This window comes from Phaethon aethereus, assembly GCF_964289735.1.
Source record: "Phaethon aethereus genome assembly, chromosome: 17".
Taxonomy (NCBI): Eukaryota; Metazoa; Chordata; class Aves; order Phaethontiformes; family Phaethontidae; genus Phaethon; species Phaethon aethereus.
This window is the reverse complement of record NC_138593.1, coordinates 1,250,759-1,275,955: the sequence shown is the minus strand read 5'-3', so window position 1 is coordinate 1,275,955 and position 25,197 is coordinate 1,250,759. Positions and strand designations below refer to the sequence as shown.

The following is a 25,197-nucleotide window of genomic DNA, read 5'->3' as shown; positions in this document are numbered from 1 at the left end:
TGCGATGTCTTTTAGTTTTACGTCATTCCTTAAAAGCCTGTTTTGTGGGTAGATTTGCATGGGTGGACGGGAGGGCTGTCAAAGGCAGAATGTCCTGCAGAAATAGAACCTAAAATGGGAAAGAAGACATACGTATTGAAATATGAGCAAATATGAAACCGTAATCTTGTTCTGTAGAATTACTGTCAAATATTTTAAGTTTGGGGGGAAAGGAGTAAACGAACTCACTCTGCACTCTTAATATTTTAGGCTATTCAGCAGCCTTCTGAAGTTTTTCCCTTTTCCATGTACATTTTAGATTTCCCTTATTTTGGTCAAAGGGAGTGGAAGAACGCTGTATAACGGCTCTCTTTATTTGCCACAGGCTTCTTCTGTTTTGAGTAAAGGATTTGCATAATATGAAGTTGAGAAAAATGGTCCAAGAAATCAGATAACTGGAATCAGAGAGGGTGCAGGACTTGCAGAGGGCTTACGTTCGGCAGTGCTGTCCTCGCACTGGCTGCGGCCGTCCTTGCCAGGAAAGCTAACATTAAAGCTTCCTCACTATAAACATCACGTAAGCTTAGGGTGCTTTCGGTGTACAAATACCAAGGGCATGGTAACAAAACACAGCATGCATCTGTCCAGGCTGCTCTCTCGCTTCTCTTGCTGCACTTGTAGATGTTTCTCATCTCCTCTTTCTGTTTCCAGCCTGCTTATTTCAGTAATTACCTCTCTTTCAAGTTAATTCTTATTCTCCTCCCAACTTTTTTCTTTGGTGTCCTACCTTCCTCTGGATCCTACCCCTCTGGGGGGAAAAAAGGCATGTTACAGTCACTTTTTTCTTAAAAATCCCACTTTTAACGTGACATTTCTCCTCAGTTCTCATCCCATCTTCACTTTTCTCTCTGGAGGTGAGGACTAACGCGCTGGTACCCCAGCCGCTTCTCGATGGGGCGGTTGAGCCTGTGGTGTGCTCTTTGCTTTCTTACCTAGTATTCAAACTAACTTGTTTAAAACTCTAACTGAGGCTCACTGCATGCACAGGGGTTGCTTTTCCTTTTCCAATTCCATCCTGAGCTGTTTATGATTTGCTTTCTTCCTGTTACAGTGCTGAATATTGGCGAAACCCAAGCGACATCTCCCGCTGGGAGTTAAGCATCATTACTCTATCCTGTATTGCTTCTGCTTTTTCAATTTTGTTCTCTTGGCATTACTCTACTCTTTTTCTGAATTTCAGTTGTTTCTTTGATGTGTCCTTCAGCGTGTTCCCGTACCTCTTGAAACTTCTGTAACATCCCTAAGTTACAGGCTGAAACTCCTCTGTCTCTCTGCTGTCAGTCTCGGTTACTTTGACGGTATTTTCTCTGGCTTTGTTTAATGCCGCCTTCTCGTGCTTATTCATTTAGAGTGCTGTCTCTAAGAAAGTTTTCCTGACAATTGTTCGTGTACTTTTCATGTTTGTTGCTATTTACACTCGTGCCATGCCTTTGCATCTTTCTAGGTGCTTTGTCCCTCTTGCTTCGAGCATACTGTCCAGTTTTGGGCTTCTTTAAGTAGCACCTAACTCGTTGAACGCCTCTTGCTCGACGTCACGGTATTGAAAACTACTGCAGCTGGCTGGTGCTGCCAGCTCCCGCCGTTCCCTCCGTAGGTCGAGAGGCACAGCCTGCTTTGGTCCGTGCTGTGGGTTGCCCTCAGGTCTACAAAACTCCTCACCTGAATCCCTCGTTAAAACACTCATTTACTATGAAGCTTACGAAGTTTGACGGTGATTAATCTGCCGGTGCGTGCTGTCTTGAGGCGGTCGTTGTGGTGTTGACTGATGGTGTTTCCTGTCTGTCTGCCTCTTCCGCTTGCATTCGCTTGGCTCCGATGGGAAGCGTGGGACCTGGGATGCCTTTTTGAGGTGTTGGTCCGTGGCATGGCACAGCAGGGTCTAACAGTGTCTCATCAGCGATGTTAATACCAAAAGCCCTACTTCATACGTGGCTTCTTTAGAGAATGTAGTGGCTCTGGGAAGCCTTGTGCTATGTTATGCTTCTTCCCCGCGATCTGAATGCAAATGGTAGAAATGTTGAAAAGTACTGTTTTCAGAAAAAAAGTAGGTCCAGATTTTGCAAAGGCTTATGCCTTTCCTGGGCTTTGCACAGAAATAGTGCCAATGAGTGCAAAATTAAATAGGAGATGACACGGAGGGTTAAGGATCTAATGGTTAGTTTGGATGACTTTGTGTCACAGTAACTTCAGCTCTGTAAGGTGGTGGTACTTTATTGAGGCTTGTTCCATCTGCTTGTGGCAATAATGACTGTAAATTATTTTAGTAGAACTTCTTAAGCTTGGCTGTCTAAAATTTCAAAACAGTTTAAGGGTTTGTTTGGCATTTACAATTTTTTTAGTGTCAAGCACGATTGTTTCTTGGTATTTTTGTACCATTTCCAGTGCTTACTAAAAATTGAATTGAAAAATTTGAAGTAGGAAATTAAAACTAGCATGCAGGACACTCAAACTGTTCAAAATGGCTTCATGCAATTTGTGAAACTACAGAAGGAAAAAGAATTCTAAATGAAATGGGTTTATAAACTAATTTTTTATTTTGCAGCTATACTATGTCCCATGGTTTGAGCTGAACATTTAAGCAAAGAGTAAGGAAGTAAAGCTTGGTGAGAGCTAAAGATGGCTGAATATGCGGTGTACACCAGGCAAATATTCTGAGAACTAGGAAAAGTGCTGTAGGTCAACCCGAAGTAGGTGTCTGTCAGAAGCAAGCGGTGAGGATTTGTGCTTGTCAAGGTCAGAGTGTCCCCGTTAGTTGGAGCATATGAGATGCTACTACAGGCTGAAGCAGGTAGTAAACTACTGGAATGGATGCACTCTGTGCTACCGTGCTTCTGAAAGCATTGCCATCTAGTTGGTGCAACTAATCCTTCTGCGATGGTGAATGTCTTCTTTCAGTTAGTCCTGCTCAGCATGAGCAGAGATGACGGAGTAGTTAAAAACTCTGTTTTCTTCAGAAATTCAGCCTCCTAACTTTGCTATCGGTAGAAGCGTTGGCCGAGAAGGTAGTAAAAAAGATGGCTTTCTCAAAATAGTTTGGTATACGTAGGGAGAGCTCGTGCTGCTAGCAAAGGGTACTCACTCCGTATCTCAAGTTGCCTTGGTGCGACCATGCTTTCCTAGCAGGCAGAACGCGTGCTTCGGGGTGGGGACGGACTGGCACAGCGCAGCAGCCTGTCCGGGAGGGCTCCTGCTTGCTGCGGGTGCTGCCCTCCGCACCACTTGCGTGTTCCCTCACTTGGGAATTCGGGTCGTTGCGTGTTGTAACTGCAGCGTCTGATACCTTGATAAAAGACAGGCCTGGACAGAAGTGCATGGGAAGACGAAGGTCCTGTTGCAAAGCTCTTGCAGCTTTAATAGGCGAGAAAGGAGGGTCTGGAAGAAGGGCACCGTTGTTACCTGTACTGTACAGACCAGAAGCGAAGCCAATTAGAGAATAAGCCATGTACCTTTGTTCACAGGTAGGACGTTTGGCGGATGCAGGAGTGGAAGTTAGATTTTCTGAGCTTCACGCGCGCAGCGGAGGCCCTGGAGTCCTGAGCATACGTTACTTGGAGCGTCTCTGGGCGCAGGGGAGAGAGATCTGCCCTTAAGGGAGATGTTCCAATTAGTTCTCCTGTGGGAGTGCTCTAAGGCTGAGGCTTATGTTTTGAAACATAGACCTTCCCTCGGGTGTCATTACCTTAATTAAGGAAAAAGGTAAACGAGCGTGATCTGGCAAGAGATCAGTGTGCTCTTCTGTCACTGTGCTAAAAACACAGTTTCTAGGGATGTTTTTGGGGAAGGCTTCCGTAACGTGGTGGTGCACAATAGGGGTAATGCATCTGCGTGGTCCCGTGCGGAGCCGGTGCCTGGTGCGGACGGGCTGCGGGTGCTGCTGGGACCTGCCCGGCGCAGCGGCCAGGGCTGGGTGTGCTGACCGGAGAGAGCTCAGCTGAGACGGGCAGATTTGTCTTTCTGGTAACTTTAATAAACCTTATAGCTGTTACTCCTTTTAAAGGTCTGACGTCTTTTCAGTGCCTGGACCTTCCCACGTGAAATGGTTTCAGCAAAACGCTGGAACTATAACATCAGGAAATGAACGTATGCAGCTCTTGCTTTCTGTTCTGGTGAAATCATGTGGAATGGCCTGGTTTAATCTTCTTATCAATAATAACTTTTTTTTTTTTTTTTTTTGGTAATTAATAAAATTACAAAAAAGCCTATCAGGTGCCGTCAGGTCCAGGTGCATAAACGGAATCACATAATTAATTGAACTAAATTGATGTAAAAGCAGCAGTTTCTAGCTTTAGAAAATACAGCTGTCTTCCACATAAAGAGCTTCTCCCCATGCTTACTAACTTCTCCAAGAAAATCATTCCAATACTGAATGAACACCTATATAAATATGCCTTGCATAAATAAAAAAAAATTCTGAGAGTGTTAGGAGGAACCACTTCCATATGGAACCCCCCCAGTCCCCTTCCAGTGCGCCAGGAATTCCTCCTGTCAGCATGTGTCATGTCCTATTGAGAAAGGAACTGGGGAAAAGGCAGATTGCTCAGGATCTGGTCAAGCTGTGCAAATCAAAGCCTTCGCTGAATGCCCGCAGAACTCCGGTCCGGCTGATGCCGCGTGTTTGTGACGCACCGCCCCGGACAAGCACCAGCTGCACCCCGACCTCTCCGCGCTTCGCCGCAGCCCCGGGGGGCTCCACGGGGACGCGCGTTGCGGAAGCTCGCTGTGGAGCTGGGAACGGGTGGGTGCTCGTCACCCACAAGGAGCTGCTCCCTCTGCTTAAGGTGCAGATGAGAGAAGAGGTCCCGGTAGCTTCCGCATCCTCCCAGAAAATTAAAAAGCGCTGGGGAAACCCAATGAAATGCTGAATGCTTCAAACCTTAGAGGAAGACACCCCTCTCCCAAGGGGCTGAGCGCCGGCTGCAGCCCCCACGTGACAGCTCTGTGGGTGCTACTCGGCTGCTATGCTCTTTATTACCTTTCCGTCTCAATTTCAGAAATACAAGTCTCGGTTAAACTGAACTTTAAATGAAAAGAAGACAAAACGTGGGTAGGCGTTTTACTCCTGAGGCCTTAAGTGCCTGGTAGAATGAGCCTGGCTGCGCCACGAGCAGAACCGGCCGGGAACGGGGTTGGTTCGGGTGGCTGCGGCTTGCTGGCCACCCTTCAGTGTTTGGGCTTTCCCGGCTTTGATTCCCAGCCCTTGGTGGCTTATAAGGATATCCGAGGTAGTGCCTCTGAGGTGACTTTCCTTTCTGAGCCTTCTCATCATTTGCTGTTCTTCTCAAGTCTCCAGCCTGGCTTCTCCGTGTCTTCCCCATCGCATTCTGTTCATTTTCAAATCTAAGCGATTCTGTGTCTCTGTACATCAGTCCTCAGATTTTTTGATTTTTTTTTTTTTAATTTTTTTTTTACCCCAAATTTTCCCAGTCTTCTTTCCAAGTTGTTCTAATGATCACGGTTACTTTGTTCACATCTCCGTTACTTCTGGGACCTTAAAATTGCCAGGTTAAAACGTACAATGAGGAGCAAAAAATCAGCGAAAACAATTTTACACTTTTTTTGTTTTGCTTTAGGAGAATCGCTGCTGCGGTGTTTGGGACGCCGGGCTCTGGAGGGCCGCTTGCTTGTTCAAAGAGGATTGTTTCCTCTGTGGGAGAAAAAAAATACAGGAACATTTCTGTTAGTTTTAACTTGTCGCTTAAGAGAGTTCTGAGGAGATCTCGTTCTTAGGCCAAATATTTCTTAACAGTTTTCACTTTTGATGTCTCTCGCATTGCTAAACCTTTTAAATGCACTTTTTATAAAGGGAAAACAAAAAAAAAAGTTTTGTCTGTAACGGCTGTGTGCCATTCTGCCATTGCTTTGAATTGTACTTGTTGACCCTGTCATGCTTTCAGTTCAAAGGCCTCTGGGGCAGGATCTTTGGTCCAATTTTAGCAACTTTATGATGGATTTGAATAGTGAAATTGCATCCTGAGACTATAAATGAATAAATAAATCACAGGCGAATGTAGTGTGTTTCAGTCAACATTGGCCATAGTTCTTGGTAGCTCAGTTGATGTTTATACTTGCACACTACTTTTCAGGAAAGTTCTAAACGTTTTATAGATACGGAAAGACGGAAAGAGTAAAAAAAAATGGCACATCTTCAGTAATTTTGTATTTTAAAAAAAACCCCAAACACCATTATGATTGACAAATGACTTCATTGTGGTAGGAGCAAGGAGATGTGATTTTGCTCCGATTTCCCTTTCTTGTAATTTCTCAGTAGCAGCGTTCCGGTGGAAGGGCAAGTCCTTGACATTACAATTTGGTGTAATTATTCCTGAAAAATTCATGTGCTTAGAAGCTTTTCTATTAGTTTCAGATTTCAGCCATGATAATGCAGATGATCCTCAAGAAACCTGAGGATGGTGCGTATTTTGAAATCGTCGCTACACACAGCTATTGCTTTTGGCTCCCTTGTTATAAACTTTCGCCATTAATAAAATTTGCATAAGTGAAGCCGCTTCGTCTCCTGGATGAGATGCACGCACCAGAGGGGGGTTGTGGGAGAGCATTGCTGAGCTGTAATCCCTTCCATCCAAACAGGGTTCTTGGGTAGAATATGCTATTAATCATCCTTGACAATTGTAAGAGCATTAGTTCACTGCAGTGAGATGACTTGGCAGTGGGGGCTTAGCATAAACTTCACAGGGTGCACAAATGCAGAAAGTGGAGTAGAAAGGGGTGAGCGTGGGATAGAACATGGCTGAGCCCCGTTCTGGTCCTGCGTGACAGCCAGCGCAAGGGTAACCGGGGTGTGCTCCGCAGGCGCCGCTGCTCGCGCCGGGGTACGCGCCCGGCTGGGCTGCCTGGGCACCTGTGTGGATGTGCTGGCTTCTGGAGGAAAACGGAGCTGCCTGGTTTCACTGGTCGCTGCTCTGTCTGTCAGCTGGTGAGACTAAGAGTAGAACGAGCATCTGCGCTAATTAATGTAGCACCTATGATCACTTTTGTTTCTCTATTAAATAATGAAGTCAGTTGGATATTGCATTGCTGTCGGGGGTATTCTGGTAATATTACAGGATGCTCAAAAGTAAAAGAATAAAAGGAACACCTTTTACTCCATGTTATTTCATTGTTGTCCAGAAATGTTTTTTCACAGTCTTTGAAGGATTTGGTTCCCCCTCAAATATGGAATTTTACAAGTAATAGATAAATACATCAGATTAGATGGTCTGATGGTCCTTTCTGGCTTTATATGCTGGGAATTTACTTTGCCCCGGTAACTGCTCGAACAAAAGTTGCAATGTGTAAAATACCTTTTACAGCATCTGAGAACAAAATCATTCGGAGAAGTATTAACTTCCGCTGAACTTTGAACTGGGTAGAAGTCTGGGAGGAAGCAAAATGACACGCGTTGAATGGTTTGTGCGATGTTCGCTATTTTTTACCTCTTTTACAGGAGGGAAGCTAATTCTTTTTTATTGGTTGCATCAGGTGTCTGCCCGTTGCTTTCACCCCCGGAGCGGAGCATTAAGCTGACCTGGGGCTGTGATCCAGGGACTCATTGCAGTTTGCAGTCTCGTTCAAGGGGAGTTTTCTGTTCAGCTGGAGAGGTACTTCATGCCAGTGATGAACATACTACAAGAAAATAATAGCATCGTTAGTAATCAGCCACCCAGATTTACTCTATGTTGAGATGTTTCTTTCCTTCTCCCTGTCGTCTTCCGTTATGCGACTTGTTTTCTTTCCTACTCTGCAAAACCTTAGTAAAAATACTTTTAAGGAGAAACTGTATTACTAATGACGCATCGGTAGTATTATACTTCAGACTTTCGTATTTTCTTCTCATTTGAAATTGGGTCTAAGCAGGCTTAGGTATTTTCTGACTGCAGGCAAGCGGAGGTCTTTGTTGGCTTTGTGAGACTTCCCTGCGTCTGCGGGTTTGTGCAGAATGAGAAGGCAAAGAAGAAAGAGATGAAAGCAGGATGGGATGAGGGGCTGTGATAAATACGGCGCGGAAAGCAAGGCGAGAACAGGATGAGAAAGAGATTTGAAAAAGGGAAACAGGGAGCGATAACAAGAAGGAAGAGGAGAAAGCGGGCAAGAATAAAGGAAGGTGACTGTCCAGTGTGGAAACAGGATGCTCGAAGTGCAGATAGCGGGAAGGCGGCGAGGAGCAGTGCAAAGGTTGGCAGTCAAAGGCAGTGGTAATTTAGTTGCCAAATATCTCTTGTTTTCTTGAAATAATTATTAGCGTTTGAGTAATTTTTGGAGTAATTTTGCCAGGAGCCGTCAGGAGCTTAGTGTGCTGGGTGGCAGAAGGATGATACCTGCCCTGATGACAAAGAGGAGGAAAAAAAGAAATACATCTTTATTTGACAGTCTGGGAATCTGAGGCAGATAATGTTTATGACTTGCCCAAGACGATAAAGGAAATGTTGGCAGAGTTAAATAATGAACTCTGCTCTCCTCGGGCCAGTTTCTGTAAAGCTGCCATTTCATTCTTGTTTTGTTTTTCTGTTCTCCTTTTTCTGTTTCAGCTTATAGGCGAATACATTAGTGAGTGTAACTGCGCATTCTTAATGTAGGTATGATTCTTTAAGGCTTGCAGTAAGGCCAAACAGTTTTTTTTCAAGCTGTGGTGTGCATGTGTGCATCTGTACAATAGATAATATCCCAGAAATCTGAGCTCTCAGTGATTTCTAAGAAAAAATAATGTGCTTTTATGATAAATAATTAAAAGCTCCTTTAAGATACAGTAGTGAGAAGGCCAGTAGTAAGTAGCTTCTTGATCTAGTTCCAATAGTAAGAGTATGTATACGTATGCAAACCAGCGCATCGTGCTTTACCCTTTCCATAGCGGGCCTGGGGCCGGGGCAGCTCCCGTGCCTGCCTGCTCAGCGGGCAAAGGGCTGCGCCGTGCTCCCGGGTACCCGCTGAAATCTGGTCCTGCTTAAAGCAACAAAGAGGTATCCAGGGTCCAAGTTGTATTTCTCACCAGATTTTAAGCCTGGCTTTTGATTTCCCCTAAATATACTTGTCCTGTTATTTCAGTTGACTTGTGGTATGTGGACAGCAAACTGAGCGTTTCTGAAATTTTTGTTGTGTGCTATTTTCTTCCTTTCTGAAATAAAATATATATGGACAAAAGGTTTTGCTACAGTACAGTCAAATATGCTTTTGCTCCTGAAGTCTCCCTGGATTTCATTTTACCCAGCTTTTGTTTCTGCTTACTTTGAGGGTTGCTATTAAGGTAGATCCTGCTGTGAATGGAGATGAACTTATGCAAGAAGTCCACTTCTCGCATTAGTGCATTGTTTGCGCTGAAAGCGTATTTGGATATGGAAAGCTTTTCAGAAATGGCTGCTTTTCTGTGAAATGCAGCTTTTAATCCCAGATCGTTTACGTGTAGGGCAACTAATGGTTCAATATACAACAGCAGAGAGGGAACCTTCCTTCCTGTTTGTGGAATGTGCCAGGCTCCATTTTAAAATTTTCCATCCTTCTGAAGGATATATGGATTCTGCCTCGCTTCCTTTGAACTCGGGCGTCTTTTTACCCTTAACTTCCGTCTGAGAATTAGGTGGTGATTATTCTGGGTAGTCATAATCCACTGCGTGTAATTCGTTCCTATTTATTCGTATGGGAGAAATGATTTTGAAGGGGTGGAAGTCTGTTGTTTAGAAGCTGGAATGCAGCGTGGACTCCCTGTGATCGTTTTACAGATTTGTTCAGGTTCTGTAGCTGCAAAAACATTTTGTTCCTTTGACACGTTATCCATCAGACCAGAAGCACGAGATGTCAAGGGAGAGGAGCAGAAGTGCTGGAGAGATTTGTTCGTTACACAACCCGCGTGTTTTCCTGGACACTTCAGTCATACGTTAAATTTTTCATTATCTTCTCCCATTGTCTAGACTAAGATATGCTTATGTAATTTCTTGCAGTGCACTCGCTAGAGCGGAGGGAGGCTTTCGTGGTGTCATTATTATTAAAAAGGCTTATTATGTTACTGATGGTCTAGCAGTCAGTGGGAACGGGACGCTGCCGAGGAGCGCTCCGAGCACAGGCGCCGACGGGCTCGGGTCAGCCCGGCGGCCGAGGAGGGGGGAGCTGGTGGTCTTTGGAAGCGCACGCCACGCTGGCGTACAAGCGGGCCCTCCTGCGAGCGCCGAGAGACAAGGGGAAGGTCTGGCCGGGAGGAGAGGGACGCAGAGGGAAGGAGCCCACGGGCGGGCAGGGCTCTCCTCGACCCTCCTGGGCGGAGGGCTGCCGCGGGCCTCTGGCCGCGGCCCGGGCCTGCCGGCGCAGGCTGTGGCTCTCCCCGCGCGCGCTCACCGGCGGGGTCGGTTCGGCTGGAGGTGTTTTGCCGTGGCTGTGCTGACGCTGTATGGATTCAAGAGAAGAATTAAGTTTTACGGTCACCGTGTTCAGCTAGGATGTATATGTTTGAAAGTCTACCCGCAGAACAGGCAGCCAAATTTTGCAATTCTGCCAATTATGTGATACATTTTATTTTACTACCTTGCTTTTCCCCGAGTACAGAACGAGGTCCCTGTTTACTGCTTCCTCTTCGTTTGAAATCAGGGTTGTGTTGAGGCTGCTAAAATACACAGAGACCTAGTTTTTAAGGAACAAATAAAAAGACTAGCAAGTTCGTCACTGAATAATTTATAATCCTAAACCTGATTAACAACGTTTAGCCCTCCCGATTCTTGTTTAACTTGAAGTGGTGGTTGGCCTCTGGAGTTCTCGCTTTGGATCACAGTGTTCGTAGATCTGTGTTCCGTGTGGGGCCTTGAGATGCACATAAAAACTATTAATAGAATAATTTCCCAGATTGGGGTTTAGGGCCTTTGAGCTAATTTCTTGGCTTTTATTACAGTCTTTTTCTGGTCAAGTCGTTCAGACTTCGTGCCTCAGGTCTTCGTTCGAGGAGGAGTGCAAACAGTTCCCTCCCTGAAAGATGACGGAAGATGTTTGTTAATATTTGTGAGGTTTTTCAGAAGCTCTGGTGATGGGGTCCTTGTACACGCATGCGATGGGACGGTCCCAGCCCGTGGCAGGTCTGTCTGGGAGGTCTGCAGCTTCTCCAGGCAGGGCTCTGCTCCTCGCGGTGACCCAAAACTGCACAAGGACGTGTTAATGAAGAGGCTCTAGAGAAAAAATGGATGAGAAATAACCACAGAAATCTAGTTTTTCTCCAGAAAATGCTAAAATTTGTCCGTGAGGACTAACCTGTTCAGTTTTTTCCTGACACGAAGTAGTTCAGAGTCCACATCTTGCAAGGATTAGGTGCTCAGTCTTACTTCTGCAGAAACGTGAGTGATATTTAACAGTCTTGTTTAGGGCATGAGTGCTTCGTACAGCGTCTTTGTGGTTATTTTTATAAAAACAAATAGTGTGTATGAAAACATCAATTTAAAAATTGGAAACAGAAAAAGTCAAGTGGAGTTTTGACTTAATACTATGACAATACAGTTGTTTTACCAAAGCACAACAGTACTGCTGCGCTACATTTATTTTAAAATTTATGTACTTGTATTGTTGCCCGTATGAAATTTTTATAGGCATTATATTAAAATGAATATTGAGGTTACTTGACAAATAAAAGAAATCTTTGTTAATGTGGTTTAAATGAGTGATTGTGACATTATAAATTAGGCAAAGTAGATGTTAAGTGCAGTGCAGCCAAGCTAGGGGCCTAATGGAGCTTATGTTGGCTTGTTTTCTAAACGATATATGGCAGTGGCAGCGGTAACAGCCTGATGCAGCTTGGACTGACTTGCACATGTATTTTATGTGGTGCAAGCTAAAACCTGATGCAAGAATAAAAAAACGAAGCGGTGACCGGAACGTCCCCTGGGAAGTGCTGTGACCCAGGGCTCAGCTCACCCAAGGCGAGGCCGGGCCAGGGCTCCACCTGCTATTGCCTGCAGTCTCTGTTTCTGAGGAAAAACACCCGGTTTTGGGTGCTCCAGCTGCCGGCGGCAGCCCCGTACTGCCCTTCCGTTCAACCCGAACCCTGCTGGGCAAACCCAGGGAAAGCCTGGGAGCTCTCCTTTAAACTGTTGTGCTCTTGCTTCTGCAGTGGCGTACGGTGAAGGGAGCTAAGTGCAATCACCGATGGCTTTTTTTTTTTTTTTTGTCCTCCCCACTTTATGCTCAGTCGTGGTATTTTCAAACCTTATTAGATAAGTATAGATTCTTGAAAGGGAATTCTAGCAACATCAAGCTGTGTGGTGTAGGCTATTGATATGTTAAGATTGAAATGTAAAAGCTATGTCTCTCCTACACTGAATAAGTACTAATATTACTCATATTCTACACTGGATAGTATTAATGTTTACAGTGGGGAAAAGTGGTATTTCTTGTGTACCTCAAACTCAGAAAACCTCTCAAAGAATCACAGTACTGAGACTGCAAGGCTAATTTCAGTCTAGTAAGGTGATATCAGGGAAGGTATGCATAGACAAAGATTGATTTTTCATAAAAGAATCTGCGATGTTGATTTCTGTGAATTCAGCCATCCCTCTGTGTCTGTGACATGACTGCAGGCCTGTTGACATTAATGGCTGTAGTCCGCTGAGCTCTCGTGGTCTTCAGATAGAGCAGCAGAGTGCTTGTGGTGCTGTGAGTTGACGCAGGAGATGGGCAGTGGTATCTCATTCTGCATGAGTCTTTCACATTGATGCTGCATTTTAGTGATCTTTTCTCCAAAGTATGTTAAAGATCTGGTTTGAAAGAAGCAGTTTCAAGTAACTCTTTTTTTTTCTTTCTTTTTTTTTTTTTTCCTTTTTTTTCTTTCAGTATCCGCAGTGTTATGCAGAAATACCTTGAGGAGAGGGGTGAATTAACCTTTGACAAGATCTTTCATCAAAAAATTGGTAAGTCATGTTTCAGTAAAATGTTACTCATGTAAATATTTTTAAGATTGGCTGGCCTGCCACTTCTGTGTAATGACTGCTGAAAAATCAGTGTTGTAGATGGTCTGAAGAACACTGGAATATGTACAGGACTTAGTAAAACAAAGGTCTTCAATAAAATGAAATGTTGTGAAAGGGAAGAAGATGAAGCAAGGCAATCTGTCAACTTAACTGCATGTTCTGGAAAACTACTGGAAAAATAATTAAATTATTTGGAAACATAGAGGAGAAAATTGTATTACTTGGTATGGGCTTGTCAACAATATAATGTGTCACATCAGTTAAACTTTTTTTTTGTCTCTGCAGGGGTAATAAGCCTTGTTGATACAGGGAGCGGTAGTAGAAGAGATACCATACGTGTTGTCTTGACTGCCTGACAACATGTTCTTTGCTAGCCACCCAGGGAGATGTGGCCTGGGTGAAACTGCTCTGTGCGGGGGGGGAAACTGTTGGGAAAATCGACTTGAGGAACAGTTATCGGTGCTTCCCTGTGAGCATGGAAGGATGTATCCAGGGAGTTTGCAAAGAGATCAGTTAGTATGCAGCATTTTAGTTAACAGCGTGGATGCTGGGATGAAGAACCTCTGCATCCTGCTTGTGTGCTGAGAAAGACTGTAACCACACCGAGGACAAGGACGGAATTACAAAAGATCTCCATAACTAGAGGAGGGGAAAAAAATGCAGTGCTTCCCAGTCAAAACAAGCGGTGTCCTCTACACCTGTGCTGGAGGAATTACAGAAATACAGGGTGTAGAAACACTGATCAGGTAGATGTTTTTAATTGACTGGGCTGTTAGAGTGAGCCGTAAGTTGTGTTGTCTCAGCTAGACCGCAATCAGGGTCGTAGCCAGTGAGACATGTGAAGTAATCCTCTTTTGACAGAATATTGTGTCCATCCTGGCACTGGACTGCAAAATATACATGGACCTTCTGGAAGGAGTCCAGGAAAGAGCAGTGGGAATCAGCAGACCTTACTTAGCAGTCTGCTAAACACGACCTACGAGGAAGTATTGAAATAGGCTGTTATGTAGGCTGTGAAAGAGAGAAGTGAGGCTGAACAATCTTCAAAAAGAGAAGAGTTGTTGCAGAAATGATGAGGTTAGTCAATTTTCCAGAGGCTTAACATGTGAATTGAAAAATAATCTGGATACGAATACAAACATTTTAGTAGTAGGGTAGGTAGTAAACCAGGGGAATGGGTTTCATGAGGGGCTTGTAAAATCTTTGTCTAGTAGATTTGAGGAGCGGGTTGGCATACGTCTGCTAGGATAGCATAGCTGCTCTTGTCTTGCAAAATGGGGACAAAACCATAAAACAGGCTGGGAAGACTCAAGGAACTCAGTGGGTCTATTCCTGTCTAAAATGCACCCAGACTGTATTAACAGTGGAAGCAAACACCCAAGAACAAAGCGCCGTGTTTCTGGGGAAGGTGGTGCCAATGGGGGCATCTTTGGGCTGGTTGAGCTTTAGCTGGTCTCCCTTCCTGGCTGGAGCAGAAATGCCCAGCCTTCCTGGTTGCCTGGAAATGTGCAGCTCAGTAGGTATGAGAACATTCTGGAGTGAGAGTTTTAAGTATTGCCAGATTAAAAGAAATAGTATTCTTGTGTAGTATCCCAGATTGTCATTAGTGGGTTTCGTAGCTTTTTACAAGGAGGACTGTGGAAACGCCAGTCTGAAGTATGTGTTCACAGAAGTCTCACGGAGCTTTCCATTTGTTACAGTTATTGAAGTGTAGTCTGTATCTCCGTGCATAAAAACTATGACTTTTTATTCTGGCCAAAAATGTTACACTGTAAATGCATAGATACCTCATTTGCTTGTCCTGACATCTCTCAGTATGTGCTTCAGTTTAGACGTCTGTGCTGCATCACTAGTATTTTGCTATGGCATGGCAAATAACTGTAATTTTAAGCAACCAAACACAGGCTGACTTTATCTGTTTGATTCTGTTTGGTGGCAATGAAATAGAGAAGTCTTTTTATTTTTCCCCCCCTTTAAAAAAAAAAAAGTAGTCAAAAAGAACAGCTTATATGTAATGGAACTTTCTATTTATGTAATTGAATACTTTTCATTAATAGTTGGTTCCAAAGAACAGCGAAGAATATTTTGTTAAGTTACAGCAATTACAGTTAGGTAACTGTAACCTTGGAAGGATTTTATCTTTCTTTTTTCCCCGTGGTGGTAGCCATCGAACCTGGAATTTTAGAGCCCAGAGTTTCATTAACATACTCGTTTGTCCCCCAGATCTTGAGATGCATCGTTCACAGATGCGCAGAGAGGTTTTTTCCTCCGCTCCCCTTGGTACAGTCATTGCAGTACTTGCCCTCTGTTACCTGGAAATGAGGAGGTCTTCTGTGACCACTTCGCTGGAGTTTCGGTTACTTCCAAAGCTGGTTTCTTCTGAAGAAGGATTTAGAAAGGAAGAAAAAAAAGATCAAAGATAAACATGACTGTTTTTAACAGAAGACTTTGCATTGCACCGGGAAATACTGTATTTCCTTACCGTGGTTGTTCATTTAAATTTTATTGCGTTTTCTAGCTTGTTCTTTGCCATTAAATTAGTTCTGTTTCCAGACATTAGCATAATTGCTTGTGGTAAAGTACCTTCAATTTTAGGCAAGCATTATGCAAAAGGCTGTGAAAATAAATATGGTGAGGTAGTTAAAAGTCTAATCACCTTTTTTACTCTTCTTGTTATCTCTTTGTATGGTGGGGATGTGGGGAGACCGCAGCTGAGGCCGGACCTGCGTGTGCAGGTCCGGGGCGGACGCCCCGTGGGAGGCAGCTCCTGCTCGGAGGAGCTTCAATCAGCCCGAGTCAAACGAGTCTCTGGTCGGGAGCCGTAATGCTGCTGGTTCATCCCCTTGCTGCTGGCTCTTCCTATGCCTTTATTTTCTCTGTTGAAGTGCCGTCTAGTATACAGTGCTTTCTCCCTATATGCTAATTAGGAAACTTCATCAAGCTACCTATTTTTTCCTTTGGCAAGCAATGTAGATGAGGACTGTTAAGTTGTTTGTTTTTTTTTTTTCCAGACCACAATTCTTTCTTACAGCTTCAGGTCATTGTTTTTTCTGTTCTTTATTATCCTTCTTTCAGATGTAAAATCCAGGGCTTTGATCAGTTGTCTGATACAAGTCTTTCTGATGTCGTATATGGAGTCGTTCCTGTTGGACGTTTTCCTATGAGTATGTCTAATTATGGTGCTGGTCTTATCAGCTGCCAGTGCTTATCCTTAATGAGCCCTTAAATCCTTTTAGGATCGCTGCTTTTCAGGTCCTTGCAAAGACTGGCCCGAATTCCCTCCTTTCCCCAGGTGTGCAACTGCAGAGAATCGCACAGGCAGCTTGGGCTTGGAAACCCAAACCTTCGCTCTGCCTTTAGGATCAAAAGAAGAGCAGGAAACTCCATCAGTGCGCCGTGTGGCAGCAGCCCTTCCGGGGCTGAAAATGGCCTGGAGGCTTCATAAAATGTGCATAAACAAGTGTCTGTCCTCTATTCACATCTTTTTCTTTATGAGGGCAGATGGCTTGCTCTCATCTCTTGAAGATGGCATGACTGTTTGCAGGAGTGATGCTCCAGAATGATCTTGAACTCTCCAAGAATCGCCTAATGAGTCAGAGGACGTGAAGATTAGAGCCACCCAGAAGAATGCTCTGGCAGCTCTTTAATAGCCCAGCAGCCGGCTGTTCCTGCAGAAGCTGCTTCCTTCACAGCAGAAGCTTCATGGGGAAGTACAGCATGTCTTGAAGCGGAGTGCGTAACCACCTTTAGCTAGTTTTTTTTTTACCACATCCTGTTTGCTACAACACCAGATTATGTGTTTGCTTTAGAAAAAGAAGCCAGTTGCTGGTATCCCAATATCTGTAACTTACATGTGGAATCTACTCAGCTTCACGACTGTGTTAAAATGCACGCGGCGTTCTTCTCGTGCTCCCTTGCACTGCGGGGCGGGCACGCATGTGAACGCGCAACTTTCAGAGGGCAGTTTTGATACGAGCTGTAATGTGCGTAGCTGCTGGGCGGATCGGGGTCTGCTGCAGCGAGTGTAACTGCCGAGCGTTAAAGAGAGTGAATTAGGTCATAATGTTGCTTTAGAACAGGATTATCGTGGTTATTAAAGTTAAATGCTTCGGAGCAAACTCGTTGCCAGTTACAGTTCAGCAACTCTTAACGTCTGACACCGGCCTTTCTGGCAAATTGCATCGACCTGGTAGGCAGTGAATAACGTTGGCTTGGGGATTCTGGGACGTGACGGTAAAGCATCCTACCACTTCAGGTCCTGGCTTAGGTTTGGCCTCGGGGTTCTCTGGTGACTGCTGGGAAGCTGGTGGGACGTGGTGGCTTGTCTACACCCTTCTCAGTTTCCCATCTGTTACACAGAGCCGTTGGGTTTGGGTCTTTGGGAGAGATGAGAACAGAACATGTTTTAGCTGTTTCAGCAGCTGGTCATACTGCAATATAAACTTTTCACCTTGCCTAGTAAGTATCTTGCATTTTTTTCCCCCCTGAAGCTGGACCTAATTTCTGTTTTATTTTCTTGAACTGTAACACTTGTAAAAAGGACCAATTAAAAAAACCTTGTAGTTGACGTAACAAGTTACAAACGTTTTTTTCCCCCTATTTACCATCCACTTTTGTATTGTGAGGAATGATCTTTCTGGGGTGATTCATTTAGCTGTCTCTTATATCCTCTTCTATCAGCAGGCTCCAAGTTGGAGATCTTCCCAGCCAGGGTGAGCATTTTGCCATCTGTATCAGTGCTTCTTCCTACACACGCATGTCTTGGGAGGGGCTCTCGCACTTCTTATCTGCTCCCTTGATGCTACTACAGCTAAGTATAGCTAATGTATATTCTGGTAGCTTTTTAGCTGAGATTCCAGAGCAGATTGGTCTATTTTGTAGTTTCTTCTGCACAACGTATGACTCTGGGGAGGGACTTTTCTGCCTGCCCTCTGCAGTTAGAGGGAAACATGCTCCTGGCCGTTCTGGCTGCTCTTTCTTCCAGCTTTGTCAGTGACAACTTTCTGTTGGAAAAAAACCCCAAAACAAACTAGGGTGAGAACAGCTAAAGAGTTCTGTTGTGGTTTTTTTTTTTTTTAGGCCAATGAGTCATGCTTTCTGCTCCTTGTTTCTCTAGTTATGGACCCATCATATTTCATTATTTCAGAATTTTGATGCTAATCATTAAATGGATCTTGAGTTAAAATCTGTTGAGAAAAACATTCTTGCTCTTCCTCTTTCTGTTGCCAGTATGGTAGCACAGCGCCCTGCGTTCCCCAAGATACCTAAAAATAACAGGCTGGGAAAAGTACCTGCCTAGAGTGTTATTTAAGCTATTGTTTAATTTCAGCGTAACATCTATGTGCCGTTGGCATTCTGAACTAATTAAATAGTCCTCTGAGGAAATAACAAAGAAAGCAATAAAACTTGGTTGGGGGTAAAGAAAAGCCCCTGAGTTTTTGGCTATTGAATGAGCAGCGGACGACTTGAATTACGAGCAGATCTTGCTTCTAGCCACTTCTAGCTGCTCGTGGTGAGTGTGAAGCTGCGGGCTTGCCTGCAGCATCCGGGAAGGACGTGTGAGCGCAGCGGGAATCGTGCGGGCAGCGTTGCCTCACCCGTGGTCCGGCAGCGGCGGGCTGGTCCGGGCGGGCTGGGGAGCCGATGGGTGCGAGTCCCCGCGGGCGTGGATCGAGATCCTCCATCCTTCCCGGGGTGAAGAGGGTGGAGGGGCTGCGCAGAAACCCGTGTCTTTAAAAACGGAGAGTATTTTTAGAGCCAGTGTCACCTAGGGGCATACATTAGCTGCTGATCTAAGACTCGAGTAATTGAAAGTGTCACAGCCTTAGACTTCTTTCTTAACAGCGTTCATGAGGCTTGTATCACCGGTAATTTTACTCTTTTCTGGTATATTGATGTTAAATAATGTGCAGCCCTATAATAAGGACAATAGTTACTTGCTCGGTGGGTTTTCAGTCAAAGCAAGAAGGCAGGTTGGTTGTTCAAGTGGTTTTATTCTGGGGTTCCTTTTCTGACCGGGGGAAGACAACCACCATACAGAAGTAGACACCATCAAAATTAGGAAGTACAAATATGAACAAAAAATTACATTTAAAACACTGTTTGAAGACCGATCTTCTTTCTCGTGTTACTTGTTATTTTCAATTCAAGTTTAGACTAAAACCTGGATTGTGGATAGTCTGCAGGAGGCCTTTGTGAATCTGTTGAACCCGTGTTTTCCTTGCACGGTTCGTATGATCAGTTAAAAACAACACAAAAACCAAACCACAAGTAGATGTCGGAAACTGTGTGACTGTAAACTGAAACAGAAACTATTAATGTAAGACATTTCACGGTGGAGCTGTTCCCTTACAGTGATTCTCCACTTGTATCGAACCGGGGTGTGGACAGTGAAAGAGAGAAAACATGCACTCGGAGCCTTCTTACAAAACTCAGTCCATTTTGCTGAATGCAATTTTTTTTCACTAATTCAGGCTTAAGATTCCCTTTTTACATAATAATTTAAATGTTACTGGAAGCTGCATTTCTTTCGACATACCTTTATTTTGTGGTAAAATAAACTTGCATGAATTACGTTGAAGGTGATTGAGAGGGATGTTGACGAAGCTTCCTGCTGTAGATTTTATGTGCGTTTTACCTGCATGCAGTTTTAAGGAGGTGTCTGTCTTGTGTGTCAGGGACAAATAGTATCCAAAGCCACTACAAAAAATGTATGTATTCATTTTGCTTTTTCTTCTGATCGTAAATAATTGAGCATTTCTTTGTTGGGATGCAGCCTGATATGCTCCCATGCCTGCCTTTGTGGAGGAGTTGAAGATACTCAGTTGTGTGATTTCCCAGTGGACTTGCAGATTAAGTCTGAGCTTTAAAATAGGAAAAATATATGTCCTGTCATCTGGAACTTCACATAATGGATAATATACACATGCTGATCTATATGAGCATTTATATACAGTATAGTTCTTGGAAGATTTAAGTCATGGGGAAAAGTAGTCCTTATCTCAGCAGAGCAGTGTAATTATATAGTTTTTGGGTTAGATTATCAGGAATTCCAGGCAGACTGAAAATTTTGAACTCCAGAAGTAGTACTGTGGGAGAGAAAATGAGCATGATAGCTAATGGATATAATACACATGGAGATAACACATTATGAATTCTTTGAATGAAATTTCACTTGGGTGTTTCCACGTTTAAGTTTTCAGCAAACATACACACCAGACGGTAAACCCCGAGCTGGTCGTACACAGCCTGAAGTGACTCTGTTGTGTACGCTTTGTAGGTTGGTTTGTTTTTCCCCAGGAAGTGTGTACGTAAACTCATTCCTTTCAGATCAGATGGGCCCTCAGTGGTTCCTTCAGCCATCCCGCAGCTGCACACCGGAGGCTTCAGCAACGCTCTCCGGCAGCGGCGAGTCTCCAGCCTCTCCTTCAGCGCCGTTTGCAGCGGCTTTGCCATTGTGAGGGGGAGATGGCATCTGGCCGCGTGCAGGTGCGGCGAGGGGAGCCGAGGAGGAGGAGAGGGCAGCCGGCCCCAGGCGCTCTGCATGGGGAGCCAAATGTTTTAAGCCCATCCTTAATATAGTGCAATGTGACTTCCATACCAAAGATAGCGTTTTCTAGCTGCTTATACTCACTTGAGCTTTCTTAGCCCATTTCTGATGGAATGTCCTACTTGTGTATAAACAGTGATGGTGTACAATCTTGATTTTCCCCCTCCTCGCCCCCAGCAATTTCTGTCAATCCGAAACAGTTGGACTCCCGTGGAGTTTTTATCAATGCGTCTTGAAACTAATTAAGCCTCTGAACACCACTGTGAAATAGCTAAATATTAGTTTTCCATGTCTGTAATGTGGCATAATAACAACATTAATGAGATTTACCTGCATAGCTCTGTACTGCTAATAAAGCAGATTCTCTGGTCCTGCCAGTGCTACTCATTCATCTCAGTGGGATAATTCATTAGTAACAGGAAAAAAGCTCAGAATCCAGCAGAAGAGTAAGTAGGATCTAAATTACTGAAGCTGTTAAGTCTTCTAACTTTAAGCACCGCTTTTAAGAGCAAGAGCAGTTAGAAAGTCGCAGAGCAGAGAAGCTGGAGAGCTCTGGCAATCGATTATCTCATGAGTTCATTTGTAGAGCAGAGAACAGACGTGGATATTTACTATAAGCCTTTCAAATGCTTTTATTGTTCTATAGCAATATCTGTCCTATAACAGAACGATGCATAGTACACCTTGCAACCCCCCCGGGGAATGGGTCCAGATTTGCAGGGTTCTTGCTGCAGAACGTCACTCGGTGCGCTGTCGGGAGGTGAGTAATGTACACCATCATTACATGTACTCCGAATCTTCAGACTCTGTACTACGGAGCAGTAGCCTTATAGGGTAGTTGCTTCTCTCTGTCCTGGCCTCTTTCCACTGACAGCTTTATGTCCAGCCAGTGCCTCTATAACATTCTGCTCTCAAATGTGTGCATGTCTGCAGTGCTTGGGTAGGTAGGTTCAGAAATATGCAAACCAGTTTCTTGATGTTTCTAGATAGTTCTGTCAATAAGTTCTTTGATTAGAAGGAGGAGATCTGAAGAGAAGTAGAGCCATCTGTTTCTGAACCTCCAGCTCTCTGCAGCTTTCTTCTTAGAGTGCACAGAGTGAACCAGAGGAAGGCTTTAAAATTCATGTAGGAGAATCATCTGTGCTCTGTCACTGTTGTTCTGGTGGTTTTGCTCCTCTTTGCCTAACTAAATGCTGTGTGTCTTTACTAACTGGATGCTCCTGGGTTTGTGTTTTGTTTTTAACCACAGTACAACAGTCCTAGATGCTGTTGCAGAACAGTTTGATTCTTTACAGTGGTTAAGATACTTGCTAGGGTGAATACTGGCATCAGAGAGTTGAGAATACCCTTCTCTTGTGAAATTACTCCATGTCTTCATTAAATGATCCTATCACTTCCCTCTCCCCCAAGAAAAAACACACACAGATATAGGCCCTTTTTAAGAAGTGGAAATATGCCTCTCTGTGTACTTTGTGTGTTAAATAATTCATAATAGTGAATGGTTCATAGCTTAGAGCATGTCAGAAGAAATAGCATGCTTTTCAATAATAAGGGGGTATTGGCTTGCATTATGCAAGTAATTCTAAAAAGTTGTGTAATGGAAAAATACTGATCAAGACAATAACAACTGTCACATCCTTCACAGCGACTGAATGTTACTGTGACATGGGGAAAGAGCCGATACAACCAACTGTCATGACGCATGACGTTTTTAAGCTGCTAATACTTTTTAGCTTGCTAATAGCTTGCTAGTAGCTGCTAATACCACTCGCAAATGTGGTAGGAGTTTCTTCTATGTACAAGTGAAAAAAGAACAAAACCTCAAGTGCTGTGTATTTCTTGATGAGCTTTAGTGAAGGAATTTAATCACGTTCTTTGCAATAACTGATTGATTGAAATGAAATGCGTCCATTCTGTATTTAGCTGTCCTTTTAAAAATTAGAATATTTTTACATATCTTTGCTTAGTGATACTAGTTCTCAGTCTTTCAGAGTTACTTTTTCTTATGTACAACCCTTTTTTTCACCTCTGATACGTTGAACGCCTTTGATAATCCACTTTCAATGTATGTATAGGTCTCCTTTAGTCCACTGGAATTCTGGGTGTGAAGGGAGACCAGAGTATGAAAGATACGTCCTAAATGTGGTTCAGGTGTAAGTTTTGCCCATTCTTTTCTTTTCATGGCTTTAAAAAATGATTTGTTGCATGTTCGATATTCGGAGGTACATTTCATGAGGGTCTTCAGATGATACGTGGTGGGGTGGTTTTTTTTTGAGGCAAAGATCCAGTGGCAATTGCAGTGAGTGAAGCACAGACATCATCACGGTTTTTTTAATGATTTACAGCTGCGTGTTAAAAATAGAGCACATTCTTCTTTTCCTTAGAAATCCCTTTATTGTTTGAATTGGTGTGCCACCGCTTGGCATCCTGACAGCTGCTGGTACCCTTTGAAAGCGCTGAACTCCTGGCTGCTGTCGGAGGACGTGGAAGGGTGTTTACCGGGTGCCTTCTCGTTGGAAATGCACATGCTGTAATCTCCCTCGAGTGTTCTGCTCCAAACTGCTCCGCTGGGCGTGAAGCAAAATAATAATTGAATGCTCTCAGTAAGTCAGTACATCAGCTGCTTAAGATCCTCTACCTTGCAAGCCTCTATTGCGGTTTGACACGGAATCTGGGAACGCTCCTCCATCGTGTCTGAAATGTGTGCGCTGGAGGAGCGGTACAGCTCCTGTTGCTGCAGGAGTTTAAGGCATGCACGGGTCTAGCATTTGAGAAGATGGCTGACCAAGTTTTAACAAGTGTTAGTGATTTCACTGGGCGAAAAGCTAATGGAAAATATGCCTGGAAATAAGGATTTCCTTTGAAGGCACTTGGAACCTTTTTAGCCAAAGTTTATTTTCATATAATGATTTATAGATGTCATTAAACAAGCTACCTGGCAACTTGCAGACTAATGTTGAGCTCAGTTTGATTCTGTTATAGGGAAATTACTCTGCACTCCTCACCATTGTATGCAAGTCCTGTCTTGTGAAATATTATTTGTTCTTTTACCCTGCTTTTTATGCAGAGAGAGATGTTTTAATTTGTTATGATGTATTTTTTTAAATGAAAAGTGAATGTACATTAGGCTCTATTAGGAAAAATAGGTTAAGGACAAATAGCTCATAATTGGAAGGAAAAGTATTGAAATCTGTGGTGCCTTCTGGGCTGTGAGGATTTTTGTGGCTTTGTACCTAGCCAAAGCTGTGATTCCTACGCAGATGAGTTTTCCCTGGTAGTAGCAAGTCTCTTTGTTCCTGAACAAGGAAATTGGTGGTTCTCTCAATTCTGGAGCTTTTAGGTGGCCTTAATTATCCTGTGCTATGGCAACTGAGTGCGTATACCACACAGAACAAGATTTTGAACTTTACTGGGTATTCTGTAACAACTGCGGGCTGGTTTGAATTACAGTTTTTATATGGTTTAATAATAGACCTCTATCCCTAATGTTTTGCGTTGAAGACCCAGATCTGCTATTGGTACCGACGGTGGGCTCATTACATTACTTGAGACAAATAAAATGGGGTAAAAAATGAAAAGGCACATTGGGAAGAATGGTAATTTTCCAGCAGAAAAGCCAAGCGTGATCCTGTGTTTATGGTCCTGGCTCCTGTTGCACAGAGGCTACAGACCGTGCTGGAGAAGAGCTCACGGGTGTTGCACAGCGGAGCTGCACCGTTTCACCGAGGGGTAGCACAGCGTTGCCTCCAGCTGAGGGCCATTCCAGATGGTTAAAAAACCCAACAGCTGGCTTTAAACATAAACACGCAGTAATTTCACTGCGGTGTGCTAGCTGAGTTTTGCTGTTACTGCATGCTGTCCTGCAGTTTCCTTGGCAGCTCTGCACAAGAGGCTTTTCTGGGGACGAGGCGTCTGTGATAAATGGCATCCAGATGTCCCTCTGGTTACGCTCCTCCGACTTCGCTATGCTGTTGTCCGAATGCAGCCAGATAACAAAGACCAGGAGCGGTCGTGGAGGGACTTGGGACAGAGACGTTTTAGTGCCTGAAAGGAGGAAAAACCCTGGTGTCGCTCGGCTTGCGGAGCGCCAGCGCGCATCCCCGAGCAGCCTGGTTCGGGGAAGCTTGCGCTGGAGCTTTGTCTGCCTGGGAGTCGGAGCCGTCAGCCGCAGTCGACGGAGAATGAGCCTTTACTGATTCTGGTGCAGATGTCGCTGCTTATTTGTTTTTCACTATTCTGTATTTATACACAGCACGTTTAGTTAGGGTTTGGAAACAACTTGATATTTTTGTTTTCTAATCTGCTATTTTGCCTACTAGAAAGAATCTACATCAGCATTTTGGCCCACGTTCAGGTCTGCTGTAAATAGATGCAGTTTCCTTTCAATCGGTGACATTGTGAATACTTATATCAGGGCTTAAATGTGTCTATTTTTAGCTCTGCTGTCTTACCTAGTCACTTCTGTTTGTTTTAATAAGATTTTTATTTACTCCCGTTAAAAGGATATTTGAATCAGATGCTAATAAAATTCCAGTTAGAATTAGATAAGCAGTTTTGTCCAAGGTTTGTTTTATTACGGAGTTTCTCATTAATTTTTTTTTATTATTCTGTGCTCTCAGTTAATTGACATTCTCGTGAAGATCAGGATACGGCGTTACGAACGCAGAGGTGACCTTCAGA

General features: G+C 43.9%; 1 protein-coding gene across 1 annotated transcript in view; it reads left to right on the top strand.

The window, feature by feature from the left end:
• The window catches only part of GRK3 (G protein-coupled receptor kinase 3), a gene marked incomplete at its 3' end in the record, with an annotated part of 69,132 nt that overhangs the window by 3,338 nt on the left and 40,597 nt on the right, over window positions 1-25,197 (top strand). The window contains exon 2 of the mRNA XM_082007831.1: window positions 12,832-12,908. Coding sequence (XP_081863957.1) covers window positions 12,832-12,908 — 77 coding nt within the window. The remainder of the gene's footprint in view (window positions 1-12,831; window positions 12,909-25,197) is intronic.